Source organism: Schistocerca nitens, chromosome 1 (genome assembly GCF_023898315.1).
Source record: "Schistocerca nitens isolate TAMUIC-IGC-003100 chromosome 1, iqSchNite1.1, whole genome shotgun sequence".
Taxonomy (NCBI): Eukaryota; Metazoa; Arthropoda; class Insecta; order Orthoptera; family Acrididae; genus Schistocerca; species Schistocerca nitens.
The window spans coordinates 161,674,722-161,688,911 of record NC_064614.1 but is presented as its reverse complement, the minus strand read 5'-3'; the positions used below and the strand labels follow the sequence as shown (position 1 = coordinate 161,688,911).

At 38.2% G+C, this 14,190-nt stretch overlaps 1 protein-coding gene across 1 annotated transcript in view; it reads left to right on the top strand.

The window, feature by feature from the left end:
- The first annotated feature begins 1,005 nt into the window (after positions 1 to 1,005).
- The window catches only part of LOC126233810 (ATP-dependent zinc metalloprotease YME1L-like), a 170,289-nt gene continuing 157,104 nt past the window's right edge, over positions 1,006 to 14,190 (top strand). Inside the window, exons 1-3 of the mRNA XM_049942889.1 lie at positions 1,006 to 1,033; positions 1,107 to 1,304; positions 11,732 to 11,817. Of these exons, the coding sequence (XP_049798846.1) occupies positions 1,006 to 1,033; positions 1,107 to 1,304; positions 11,732 to 11,817 (312 nt within the window). The remainder of the gene's footprint in view (positions 1,034 to 1,106; positions 1,305 to 11,731; positions 11,818 to 14,190) is intronic.

The following is a 14,190-nucleotide window of genomic DNA, read 5'->3' as shown; positions in this document are numbered from 1 at the left end:
TGTGCTGCTTCTTTATCGTGCATGTATTTCGCCTCCTGTATGTATATTGCTTGTCACAGCACACGACTTTAACCAAGTTTGCAGTACATATCAATCCTGTCTTTCTCACCCTGTATACTCTCTCTGAGTTTCCCTTGTCAAGTGATGTCATGACCATTGTCTTGCACTGTGAGATTCTGTGGCCCACAATAAATCGCGGAGGTGGGACAATTTTTCAATATGTGACAGAACAAGTGTGCACTGCCTATGCTGGCACATGCCAATTTACTTTAAAACTAACATACAGAACTACCTAATGCTTAAATGTTCATGTAATCAAAATTACAGTAGCTTTAAAAATTAAACAGATGAGCACTAGTAGTGTATTTTACAACAATAATCATTACTTTTCACATGCAAATACAATAAATATGAGAAAGCTCTTGAATGGAGCTATGGATGCTGTTTTGCTGTGGCATATTCAAATATTTTCTTGATGTTTGGTTGTACAACCACAATGAACTGTTCAAAAGGAAACATTTACTGATGTCTGTAAAACCTGTATTGCATATGCTGGCAGCTGATTTCGGTAAACATGTCATTTTTATGGGGGCACATTGTTGTACATTATACATGCCTATCTCATACCTGTATCAGACAGCTTTCTTGGTCATAAAGTTTGCTGGGCTCAGCTAGGTGTGTGTGGTCATTGGTCTGATGGCTACAAATTTCTGACGATTGTTGGGGGTTGGGGGAGGGAGAGGGGGAGGGGCATGCAGAATAGGTGGAGGGATACCTCCCATATTTGTCCCTCTAGTTGCCAGTTTTGTTGTTCTATTGTAGTACAGAATGTAAAAGTTACTTAATCAGAAAAACAATACATAGATTACTTTGTTGTATGTGTGTGTATCTAGTAGGTACAATGTTTTATTGGCCATTGATCTGATGTAAATAACAAGATGATGCGCTAGATGAATATGATTATGCTGCAGTTCAGTAATATATTGCAAATAATTGCCATTTATAATGTCCATTTGGAACACAGAGTTGCTGTGTATGTCATTTGAATGCTCTTTTATAACTGAAATAAACTGAGTGTTTTCAGAGAATGTTCTGTGTTTTTGTAGGTCTGACATCTGACTCCTTACCTCCAGAAAAAGAACAACAAAGAAAGAAAGTGGATTTTGTACAGGGCTACCTTGGTGAAAATGGAGACAGTTCTCCAGGCCAATTTATGAAATTGCTGGAAGTAATAGAGAAGTTATTAAATATCATTGTGTTAGTAATGGTGATAGCTTGTTTTGCAATATTTATTTTGTTAATGGGTAAGCTGTACTTAAGTAATACATTCATTGTGTAATTTAATTTTTGTCCATTACAATTTCCAGCACTATTAATCCTAAAATGTGTGGTACAATGGGAAGTATTCCCTGCTGCATTTCATAGCAGTTTGCATAGTGTGTTCTAGATCTGTTCAAAAAATAACAAGGAATTTTCGTTTTTTGGAAGGAATTTTCTTATTTTTCTACATCAGTGCCATCCCATTCAAACTATTCCCCATTTAAATATTACATACTTATGCTAGTGTTTTTTCTAGTCCCCAAAATAATTCGGGAACACAATCCTTGGGATAGCTTGTAGCCCTCTTAGCGATGCTGTTTGAATTTTTTCTATGCTTGTAAAATGACATCTTCTAAGATTTTATTTATTCCTGCGAACAAAAAAATCACATGGGCCCATGTCTGGTGAGTGTAGAGGCTGGGGCTTTGTTACAATATCTTTTTTTGCCAGAAATTCATGAACAGGCAATGAACTGTAAGAATGTGCATTATTGTGTTGCAAAAGCCATGAACAGGGTGTATACGCCCTGTGACAACTGGGAAATCCAGGAAAAACCCAGGAATTTTTTCACATGGGAGAAATCGAGAAAAACCTGGGAATTTTTAGACTTCCGGGAATTTTTCATTATTTTAGTGTTCAGTTAAATTGTTGTAATTTTGACTGGTAAGAACATATAACTCCAACAAAGAATTTTACTTTAGCCCACATCTACAGAATAATTCTGCAGTAATAAAACATAAATGAGAGAAGCAAAGGAAAACTTTAAATCAAACAATGTAAACTCCAGGTAGAAATGCCAACAATATAGGAAAAGACAGATTGCTACTTATCATAAAGAAGAGATGTCAAGTTGCAGATAGGCACAAGTGTGTTTTAATTGTGCTTGTCTGCAGCTTGATGTGTCTTCTTTATGGTAAGTAGCAATCTCTCTTTTCCTACATTGCAAATAAAACTGTAGTTGCAAAGAGAATGTGCCATTTACAACAACAAAGCACAGTGTATGTACGAGTATCTGCCGACAGCAAAATGTGTCAAAGGCTATGCAATACTTTGTAACAACAAACTACTTTGAATGTGCCTTTCTTGTGGACCTCATTTCAATGAACGTGAGATTACAACTATTTACATTTTTAACAGGTCGCAGGGAAATATTGTGAATGATGGTTGAAGAAGCATTACTTTCAAAGTAAATTTCTTTTTTTGCAAGATGAATTATGTTACATGTCAGAATCTGCAATGAATTTTGTAAATTACAGAGCATTAGACTCTCATTCAAAACTTAACACTGAGGACTGGCCACTAAGAAAAATTTCAGGCCCAGAAGACCCACCATTTATTTCAATATTTAATATTTTACTGGCACATTTGTGTTTGATATACACGATGACAATTATTGAGCTATATGAACTAAAATCGTCATAACTTCTGAACAGTTTTTGTTAGAACATTCGAACTGCATGGTTGACTGCTGGACATAATGGGAATTAGTATGCACTGTAGGTTTGGTTTAGTGATGAAGCCCACTTTCATGTGGATGGGTTCATCAATAAGCAAAATTGGCACATTTTGGGGACTAAGAATCCTGTTTTTGTGATCAAGAAGTCTCTTCACCCTCAATATGTGACAGTGTGGTGTTCAGTGTCCAGCCATGACATAATGGTGCAATATTCCTTGATGGCACAGTGAGTCCTGAATGGTATGTGAAGATTTTAGAATGCAATTTCATCCTCATTATCCAAAGTGACCCAGATTTTGACAAGATGTGGTTCAAGCAAGACCAAGTTCAACCCCATAAAAGCAGGAGGAGTGTTTGATGTCCTGTAGGAGCACTTTTGAGGACCACATTCTGGTCCTGGGGTACCCAGACTCCACTGGTATGGGCCTCGATTGGCCGCCATATTCTGTGGATCTGAACACATGCAACTCCTTTTTATGGGGCTATGTTAGGGATAAGGTGTACAGAAATAACCCCAAAACCATTGCTGAGCTGAAAACAGCCATTGAGGAGGTCATTGATGTTCCGGCACTTCAGCAGATCATGCAGAATTTCATTATCTGTCTGTGCCACATCATTGCCAGTGATGGCAGGCTTATCAAACATGTCATAACCTAAATCCGAATATCTGTAGTGATGTTTACATGTTGAATAAATTGTGTACACAGCACAATTTGTAACTTATTTACGTGTTTTTTTCCCCCCCTCTCTGTGCAGTGCAATGATTGTCACCCTGCATCTTAAAGGGCAACACACAACTAAAAGAGACCAAGTTTTAAGGTTAATTTTCATATTTATTTTAGTTCTTTCCAAGATTATACAATATGCAATAATGATGCCAGAAAGTGTAATTATCCTTCAAAAAAATTGTAAAATGAGTTCTGGAGCAATTGCACATATAATTGGCTTTTCTGTGGAAAATTCGAAGTGCCTGATGGAACATGTATTCAGCAGGTAACCCACAAAATGTTCAGTTCACAGCAGGCTGTGTTCTTAGGATCTTACTTAACCACACCCCCGGGAAGGAGGGGGATGCTTTTTACAACTAATATTATATGTAAAACCTTAGCTTTCCTTGTAGTGATGCTGTGTATATATTAGTTTAAACAATTAACTTTTCCTATTTATGTATTTGCACTACTTGACAATTATGTTGCTATTGGCTGTTGCTATTGGCTGAACTGCATCATGTGCCCTATGCTCTGAATATCTGCTGCCATTGGCTGGCAAGATAATGTGCTATGAGCTGTGATTGACGGATAAAAGCCCATTGCAATCTCAATTTCAGTGCATTAGAAACTACTGTGCTACATTTGGCGGAATTCCTGTTGCTATATTTGGTGGAATTCATCTTTATAATTTCATAATGCAAAAATACGCAGTATAAATGTTGTTGCACATCAAAGATCTTTCAAAAATTTGTTACTTTTTGATGAGCTTTGTTTCCTAAAGGGCTGGGAAGTTCTATGCTGGTGCATAAAACCATAACCATTGTAAGAATTGATAAGTTTTACAGCCCTTAGGGAAATTATATTGTCACTTAAGACAGAAAAAGTGTTCTTTCACCAGAGGTATAGCGTATTTTCACCCAAGAAAAAGTGTATTTTTAACCAGGAAATCTATGATTTTTTTATCTGTTTGCTTGTACACCCTACATGAATTGTGACAATAACTTTCACCTGTGACCACAAATGTCAAGCTTTTTTCGGTCTTGGCAATTCAGAATGCTTCTACTGGAAAGATTGAACCTTATCTTCATTGTCATATCTATAAACCTATGTTTCAGTTGTCCTGCATCATTGTTGATTTCATCTAGTGGCTTTTTTGGAACATATTTTGTTTCCCACATTTCATAATCAAACCATCCTAAAAAATTTCATGGCATGAACTAAATACCATCATCAGTGCCTTCTATGCCTGTGAGATAGCGATTGTTTACAGTCATTTCCTTCACTTACTGTATTTTTTCTATTATAAGGCTATGTTTTTTCCGATATTTGTCATTCAAAAACGACAGGTTGATCTTATATTCAGGTGTTAAACAGTTGCTACTGGCATCAACATTTTTACATTGTTTAATAGATTGATGTGGAAGTCATCTTACATTTAAATATGAAGCTTGAGCTATTGAGATAATGTGCAGATTTATTTTTTAGAGTTTGGAAGGGTAAGAAGGCCAAATGACATGTTCAAACAGGCTCAAGATTTCCTGATATGCCAAAGCACTCAATACAATATTGGCCTTGCTTGAACAACCACCTGAAATTTGACTTGTGCATCACTAATAGAAGAGAAGCACTAGTGCAAGGGAGAACTAGCCACCACAACAGTTTAGTGATCTGCTTAAAATTTGACAATTTTGTGAAACTCAGGAGGACATAGAATTTTATGCTGCCATCTTACACACACTTGTTGTATTTGAACAGGTTTGCAATAAAAGTTCTCACACATATATGGATACCGTATAAAAACATTTGTGGTGCTTTCTAAATACAGTTAACTCTGAAAGGCAAACATGATGCCCTTCAGAAAACATTACTTGATTCTGTACCCAACTCAATATTTCATTTGATTATGAGATATTGTAATTATTTAACAAGTGGGTCACAAATGAAAAATCTGATCACTGTTCACATATTAGAATACCAGCTAAAAAAGTTACTACCATTTAATCAACTTTTGAACAAGATGGTAACATTCAGATGAAACAAGAAAGAAAACTAATCCAAAATTAAATGTGTTAATAATGACATAAATTGTGTTAAACTTTAAACTGACTGTTATTGTTTCCATGATAATAAATTACTGCGGGAAGACCCATCGTGGGGATAGTACCAACAGACATCACTATATTGCGGGATGAGTGAAAGTTTGAGAATTTCACTGAAACATGACTGCAATCTTTTATTTATGTTTTAGTTGGTGTTATTGCATGTACCCTAGTTGCTCAAGCACAGCATTATGGAAGGGCTGGAGAGCGAACATTGATACTGGCATGGCTGAGAACTAGGATGAGTGCGGGGAAAGAAGTAGTGAGCAGGCAGCAAATTACACTGTGCTGCCAACCATGGGAACATATACCACATACTTTAGCTTTTCATGAACATCTACCACATTTAAACTACAGTTTGCCTGAATCCAATTGAACTGACTTTAAAATTGAGCAAATACATAACAGTGATATAAATTTCTGCAGGAGACGGTGGAAGTCAAGACAGCAGCCTGTGGACTACTTACTGCAACGATGTTGTCAATGCTCACCATAAGGTATAATGGGAATGAAACAGGGTGTGTCAGCTACTGATTCTGTGCAGCCAGTGAAGGAGTGGCAGGCAGACAATATGTTTGGAAGCAAGAAACATTGTAACATACTCATGTCAGTATAGAAGTGAAACCCTAAAAGTATTCAGCAAAAAACAGCTGCATTCTCAGGTTTCACAGTGATCACAATTTCAGGTATTGCAAGGTAAATGGAAACAACAGCAAAATATTTGTGACAGTGAAGATATAAATTTCACATCTGTGCTATTAAGATGATGATTATGATCATGATGATTAAAAATAGTGACACCACAGATAACAGGCTTAGTAAGCATAAAAGGTAGTGAAAATAAAAATTATTTTTTATTTTATTTCTTCTTGTATTATCAGTATGTAGACAATCAATAAATGGTCTAAGTTTAAAACAGGTATACTGGACATTGTTAATGTTTAGGCAGATACTTAATGTCAATAAAACAGTTTGTAAATCTGATAAGTCAGAATACGTAAAAAATTATTTTTTCTCAAGGAGCCTCTTAAAAAAAGAGGGAGGGGGTCATATCAGGGTAATTTTATACTCTAATAAATACAGTATTCCACAATTTCATTGGCTGATGTGTGCTGGGGCATCTTGGGTGCTCGTTATCATCATCTTTGAAATGTTTATTCTACTTGTAAGCCCTTGTTTTACTCATGGCTGACTCATCATAAGTAATATGTAACAACTCCAAAACTTTGCTACACTTTATTCTTTTCTTGTAGTAACATTTAATACAAAGTCTCCAATCCATTTTGATACAAATTAAATAACCACTGATGGTACCAAAATATATGTAACCTTTTTGACAACTGACAACAGGCCAAATGTGTGGTATGGTTAATACTGTACAGATATTTTTCAGGTGTATTTACCTGCAAATCAGATTTGCTGTGGAGAGTAAATTACACTAATATAAACATTGCTAGTGTACAGGGTTATTACAAATGATTGAAGCGATTTCACAGCTCTACAATAACTTTATTATTTGAGATATTTTCACAATGCTTTGCACACACATACAAAAACTCAAAAAGTTTTTTTAGGCATTCACAAATGTTCGATATGTGCCCCTTTAGTGATTTGGCAGACATCAAGCCGATAATCAAGTTCCTCCCACACTCGGCGCAGCATGTCCCCATCAATGAGTTCGAAAGCATCGTTGATGCGAGCTTGCAGTTCTGGCACGTTTCTTGGTAGAGGAGGTTTAAACACTGAATCTTTCACATAACCCCACAGAAAGAAATCACATGGGGCTAAGTCGGGAGAGCGTGGAGGCCATGACATGAATTGCTGATCATGATCTCCACCACGACCGATCCATCGGTTTTCCAATCTCCTGTTTAAGAAATGCTGAACATCATGATGGAAGTGCGGTGGAGCATCATCCTGTTGAAAGATGAAGTCGGCGCTGTCGGTCTCCAGTTGTGGCATGAGCCAATTTTCCAGCATGTCCAGATACACGTGTCCTGTAATGTTTTTTTCGCAGAAGAAAAAGGGGCCGTAAACTTTAAACCGTGAGATTACACAAAACACTTTAACTTTTGGTGAATTGTGAATTTGCTGCATGAATGCGTGAGGATTCTCTACTGCCCAGATTCGCACATTGTGTCTGTTCACTTCACCATTAAGAAAAAATGTTGCTTCATCACTGAAAACAAGTTTCGCACTGAACGCATCCTCTTCCATGAGCTGTTGCAACTGCACCGAAAATTCAAAGTGTTTGACTTTGTCATCGGGTGTCAGGGCTTGTACCAATTGTAAACGGTAAGGCTTCTACTTTAGCCTTTTCCGTAAGGTTTTCCAAACCGTCGGCTGTGGTATGTTTAGCTCCCTGCTTGCTTTATTCGTTGAGTTCCGCGGGCTACGCGTGAAACTTGCCCGCACGCGTTCAACCGTTTCTTCGCTCACTGCAGGCCGACCCGTTGATTTCCCCTTACAGAGGCATCCAGAAGCTTTAAACTGCGCATACCATCGCCGAATGGAGTTAGCAGTTGGCGGATCTTTGTTGAACTTCGTCCTGAAGTGTCGTTGCACTGTTATGACTGACTGATGTGAGTGCATTTCAAGCACGACATACGCTTTCTCGGCTCCTGTCGCCATATTGTCTCACTGCGCTCTCGAGCACTCTGGCGGCAGAAGCCTGAAGTGCGGCTTCAGCTGAACAAAACTTTATGAGTTTTTCTACGTATCTGTAGTGTGTCGTGACCATATGTCAATGAATGGAGCTACAGTGAATTTATGAAATCGCTTCAATCATTTGTAATAGCCCTGTACATTAATTCATATGGTAAAATATCATTCTTTTGAGTAATTGTTCCATAGAAACTAACTGTAAATGACATGCAGCAGAAGAAGTACTGACATATATATATATATATATATATATATATATATATATATATATATATATATATCTAAAAAGAAAGATGGTGAGACTTACCAAACAAAAGCGCTGGCAGGTCGATAGACACACAAACAAACACAAATATACACACAAAATTCAAGCTTTCGCAACAAACTGTTGCCTCATCAGGAAAGAGGGGAAGGAGAGGGAAAGACGAAAGGATGTGGGTTTTAAGGGAGAGGATAAGGAGTCATTCCAATCCCGGGAGCGGAAAGACTTACCTTAGGGGGAAAAAAGGACAGGTATACACTCGCACACACACCCATATCCATCCACACATACAGACACAAGCAGACATATTCAAAGAGAAACTCTTTGTCTTTGAATATGTCTGCTTGTGTCTGTATGTGTGGATGGATATGGGTGTGTGTGCGAGTGTATACCTGTCCTTTTTTCCCCCTAAGGTAAGTCTTTCCGCTCCCGGGATTGGAATGACTCCTTATCCTCTCCCTTAAAACCCACATCCTTTCGTCTTTCCCTCTCCTTCCCCTCTTTCCTGATGAGGCAACAGTTTGTTGCGAAAGCTTGAATTTTGTGTGTATATTTGTGTTTGTTTGTGTGTCTATCGACCTGCCAGCGCTTTTGTTTGGTAAGTCTCACCATCTTTCTTTTTAGATATATTTTTCCACGTGGAATGTTTCCCTCTGTTATATATATATATATATTTTACAAATTGGAAAAATAAACAATATTTGAAGAAATAGAATAGATTATTGTCATCCAAATAACAAAAGACAAAAGAACACTCATAGCAAATATTTGGAGCTATTATGATTTAAGTCTGATCCAAGCAGCCTGCTCACCCCTCCTCATATTGTTGTGATAGTCTCTGTGCTTCTAGGAAGAGTTGATTAGCAAGTTGCAACAGATGACTTCACTTTACTATTTCCACTTATTTACAACATGATTAATAACCCTGCTAAGAGTATCTTTTGTCTATTGCTTGGTAGAGAAAGAATAGTATGACTGGCAGGGAAATTGAATGAATATTTCTTAGTTCTAATTACAAGTGAACAAATAAGCAAAGTAAAATTGAAGTGACTTATGAAGGAGTACACGAAAAAAACTGCAATTATTTTTTAAAACTTATTTTTTTTTTCAAATTGTTTACAAAACAACCTTATCCCCTTCAAAATATCCTCAATTAAAATTAATACATTTGTCCCACTGGTGCTTCCACGGTTCAAAACATTTTTGTACTCATCTTTAGAAATGGCTGACTGCTCCTCCAAATTGATGTCCTTCCATGCCCCTTTTCATGAGTGGAAATAAGAAAAAGTTGCACAAAGCCAAGTCAGGTGAGTAAGATACTTGGGACAGCGGAACCATGGCATTTTTAGCCAAAAACTGTCTTATAGAGATGGCTGTGTTGCAGAACAAACTTGGCAGCAACCCTTTCCATTCCCAAATCTTCTGTTAAAATTCACTGAACTGAGCTCCAAGATAACCCACTAATCTCTGACAGTTGATGAATTGTCTGACATCAGTCACTATTTTTGTCGATTGGGGCAGTTGATAGATGTCCCGAATGAGATTTGTCATCAATCGATGTCACCACTTTTAAACTGAGCAAACATGCCCAGAACGAGGTTTGTCATCAGTCGATATGTTGCCACTTTTAAATTGAGCAAACCACTCATACACTGCAGTTTTTCCCATAGTGTCATCTTGTTTGTTTTCAGCATTAAAACTGTTTCAGCAGCATTTTTACTGAGTAGAAAACAAAATTTCACAGCTACACATTGTTCACTTAAACTTGCCATCATAAAAAGAAAACAAGCACAAAACAGTGCTAACAAAAACAATCCTGCAGATTAGCAGAGCAAGCCTGATCAGCAACACAGGTGGCACTGAACTGGCAATGAGTTGCACTATACACGTCTAGTGGCAGAAGTGCATACTACACAAGCTCCGCCCACGGCAATGTTATTCCGTTTTTTTTTTCCCCCCCTCCCCCTCCCCCCTTCCACATATCATTTCATCTCTATGTTCTATTTTACAATATTCATCCTTTTTCATGTTCTTCTGCTTCGTAGTTTTGATAATGATATTTTGTTCTTTAAGCTCCAAATTCTAATGAATTTGTTTGATCTGTGCAGTGCCAACTTCATTTTCCTTATTATTTTGTCATTGTAATTATGATTGTGGTTTTCAAGCGAGCACAAGTGACTCTTTTTTTATGTACAGTGTCATATCCCGAGCATAGGTTTTGAAAGGGATTGAGTGATGGGGCTTCATGATAAAGGCAATTCAGTTGGTTGACATGAGTGAGAGGGAGACTTGATTGTCTGATGTAAATTCCCCAGTGATGGATGTGTATGATCAGGGGATGATGAGCAGAATAAACAAGTCAGAAGATACAATTAATTCCCTTAGTTGCTTCTGAATCTCAAATTTGAAGTGACTCTCCTAGCTTATTTATCTATTTGGTTTTAGGTGATGTATACCTGTTAACCAACCATTTTTGAGGTGCCTCCACATTAATAGTGAAGTCCTTAGGCAGAGACAGCAATGTTATCACTGTTCTCTCTGCTTATTGAAATCCTTGTAAAAAAGCTATGGTTAGGAGAGCCTTGCATCTAGTTAAATTCCTCCTAGTGACCCCAGCCTATAATACAAACTGCCTATTCACTACCCACTGACATCTCTGTTGCACCTTCTCTCTGCTGGACCCCCAGTCCTGTGGTTTTGTTCACTTTTCCCCTTCGACCCACCAGCCCCTGACATGATGTAGCATCGAAGGCTTTACATCATCTTACTGTCTGCCCTTGTATGTTATTCTTTAGATATCTTTCACAGACTGAAGCCTTTCCGTTTAAGGCCTAGAACTATTTTCTAAGCCTTTCATTGCCTTCTTAAGAGATAGCATAGTCCTCACTATTAATCTTTCTATCTTTCTCTCTTACAGTTCTTGCCCTTTGTCTCAAATCTCACTCTTTTATTGCCTAAGGACCTTGCTTCATTAATATGCCATATAATTCATGCCTTTACTTCCTAAGCATATTACCTCATTGATTGTGTCATCTTATTCCTGTCTTTGTTATCTGTAGAATTCACCTCATAAATTATGTCAAATAAATTATTTCATATGCCCTTCATGCTCATGTTGCATGCTTCTCTTACTCAACATGTGGCCTTTGTGGCTACCTCCACCATGCAAAGTCCTGTCTTTACTTTTGCTAACTTCCAATACTGTTTACATTGTCCACAGGATTTGGCTTTTGGCTAGATAGACTAGGCAGCCAAAGAGAAGTGGACCCTGAAGAGACAAGGGTCACATTTGAGGATGTAAAAGGGGTATGTTTACTGTGCATATACTGGAAAGCACATATTACTGTTAGTTTAATACAATTAATGATTATTATTAATTTTGTTCATGTAATTCCACACAAAAACAAGTTGTATGACATAAAATATGTACTGTCAGTATTAAAGTTGACTTCATTTGGAATAGGCGCAAAGAAGAAAAATGTATTGTATTGTAAGACACAAACAACAGCACGGCCACAGTGAACCAATGTTTATTCTTCTTCCACATACGAGCAAACAACAGCTGAGAACATAGACAAAACATAGAAACAATCTGAGTGTTGATACAAGCATTTGCTGAGAACAAGTGTCAATACAATATGAGGGCAATTGCCTGCTGCACTGTGCTTGTGAAGAGGAGGGCTCTGCTAGATAGCACAATGGTTGCTGTGCCATGTGCACAAGTCATGTGGTGGCCTGTGGTGGCCAGCCTGTGGAGATGTTGACGGAATATTTGAAGCATAGTGCACTGGTGGCCTGTTGCCGCAATGCACATCCAAGTAGTATGTACAGTATTATAGCACCCCTACCCCCTTGGGGAAAGGGCACTTCATCGATGCGAACATTGAGGCAACTGTTGAAACATTCTTGGCTTTGACAGTGGAGGCTGTAGGTAATGACAGTGGTGACAGGAGGAGAGTCTGGGTCAGAACTGATGAGTAGAGGCAAAAGTGTGGACACATGCGGAGACCACTCCCCCATGAGGTACCGTAAGAGAGGACCAGTGACAAGGACACTGGCAGATGCCTGGCTCCTTGACGTGGTTGAATTATGCTGACAGAGAAGGTGCTGGCTGTTTGGTTGGAAGTGCCAGGGACACTGTTGTTGAAAAGTTCAAACATGCGTGCCCAGCCGGTGGTGGAATCACCGGTGACAACGAAGCATCGCAGGAAGGTTTGGCAACAGGTGCCACCATGCTGGAGCCCCATAAGGAGGGCAGGTCCAGACCCACAGCGGGGACACCCTGTGAGGCCAGGACAAGCACTGAGGGAGGAGGTGGAGGCAGCAGACCTGTGAACATCACACTGGCGCAAGGAAGCAAATGGTCTTCGAACCGCACCACCAGCCCATCACTGATGCACACCATACAGAAGTGGTGACCTTGGCAGCTGTGGTCCATGGCTGGAATCGTCTTTGATCAGTGGCATGATCAAGCTGTCCAGTAAATCGCGTACAATAGTTGCAAATGCATTTGGACTTAGTGCACTTAGTTGGAAATTAATTTTGAGACAAGTGCTTATTTTGACAAAAAATGAACCAAAAATGTATTCAAAATATCAAGGTCCAGTTTTAATTTAGAGACATATCACCTTGTTAGTTATGTTACCTAGCAACACTGTAAAGCAGCTTAATTAATTAATTAGAACGGTTTAAGATGTAGGAAGGCCCATTACACACACAAAATGTTACACAAAGTTTGCTGACCACATGAGAGTATGAGAGTGTTCTACTTTCCATAAATGCCAATAAACCAGAAGTTTCAGAAGTTAAATTTTTAACTGTTGTGTATCTTCATTGATTGTCCTACACCACTACAGAACTTGTTGTATCATGTCTCTTCACAAGAGATCGCAAGAAGCTGGGATAAACGAGAAGAAGAAAAAGATTAAAAAAAGAGGCATCGGTATAAGTTCTCAGTATTTCTTTTCTTTGTAATTTCTGTATATTCTGGAATATTTGGTGTTTGTATAAATGGCAGCACTCTCCAGCCAGGAGTTCAGTTTTTTTTTTTCTGACTGTAAGTTGGTGTAAATAAACAAACTATCATTGCTAAGCGCTGTACTTTATTGATGACTCTCTTTTTGTATTTGGAATTGATTGTGGTAGAACATGACAATATATTTCTGTTGATCACATTACAGAGTGAAAAGAACCATTAAAATTTAGCAGTGCAGTCATGTTCTGCCTAACCAACACCTTTGAAATCTGGCGTATTTAAGCTGTGCTATTAGGTCCCAACCTAACCACTGCCTCATAAATCGCTACATATTCAGGGAAAGGGGGGTGGGGGTGTTGTCGTAGGTACAAAAGTTGATCATGTCTCCCTGCAAATCAAAGTTATGGAACTTAAAAAAAGAAGTAGGTTGTCAACAATTCCCATGTAGTAGTTAATATGTTTTTCACATGTGGCACCAACATCTCCAATGGTTTGAAATTAGTTTGTGTATTGTGTGGAAGAGGTGCTACCATAACTATTGTTTGTGAATGCTAACTTTTCATCTGTTGGGGCTAATACTGAAATTTTGCTCAATCCAGTACTTTATCGAATAATGGAACTACAAACAGCATGACACACAACAAAGTTATTGTTAGGTTGACAGTTACAGTATATAAAACAACAACAAATTATTTGGACTTTAA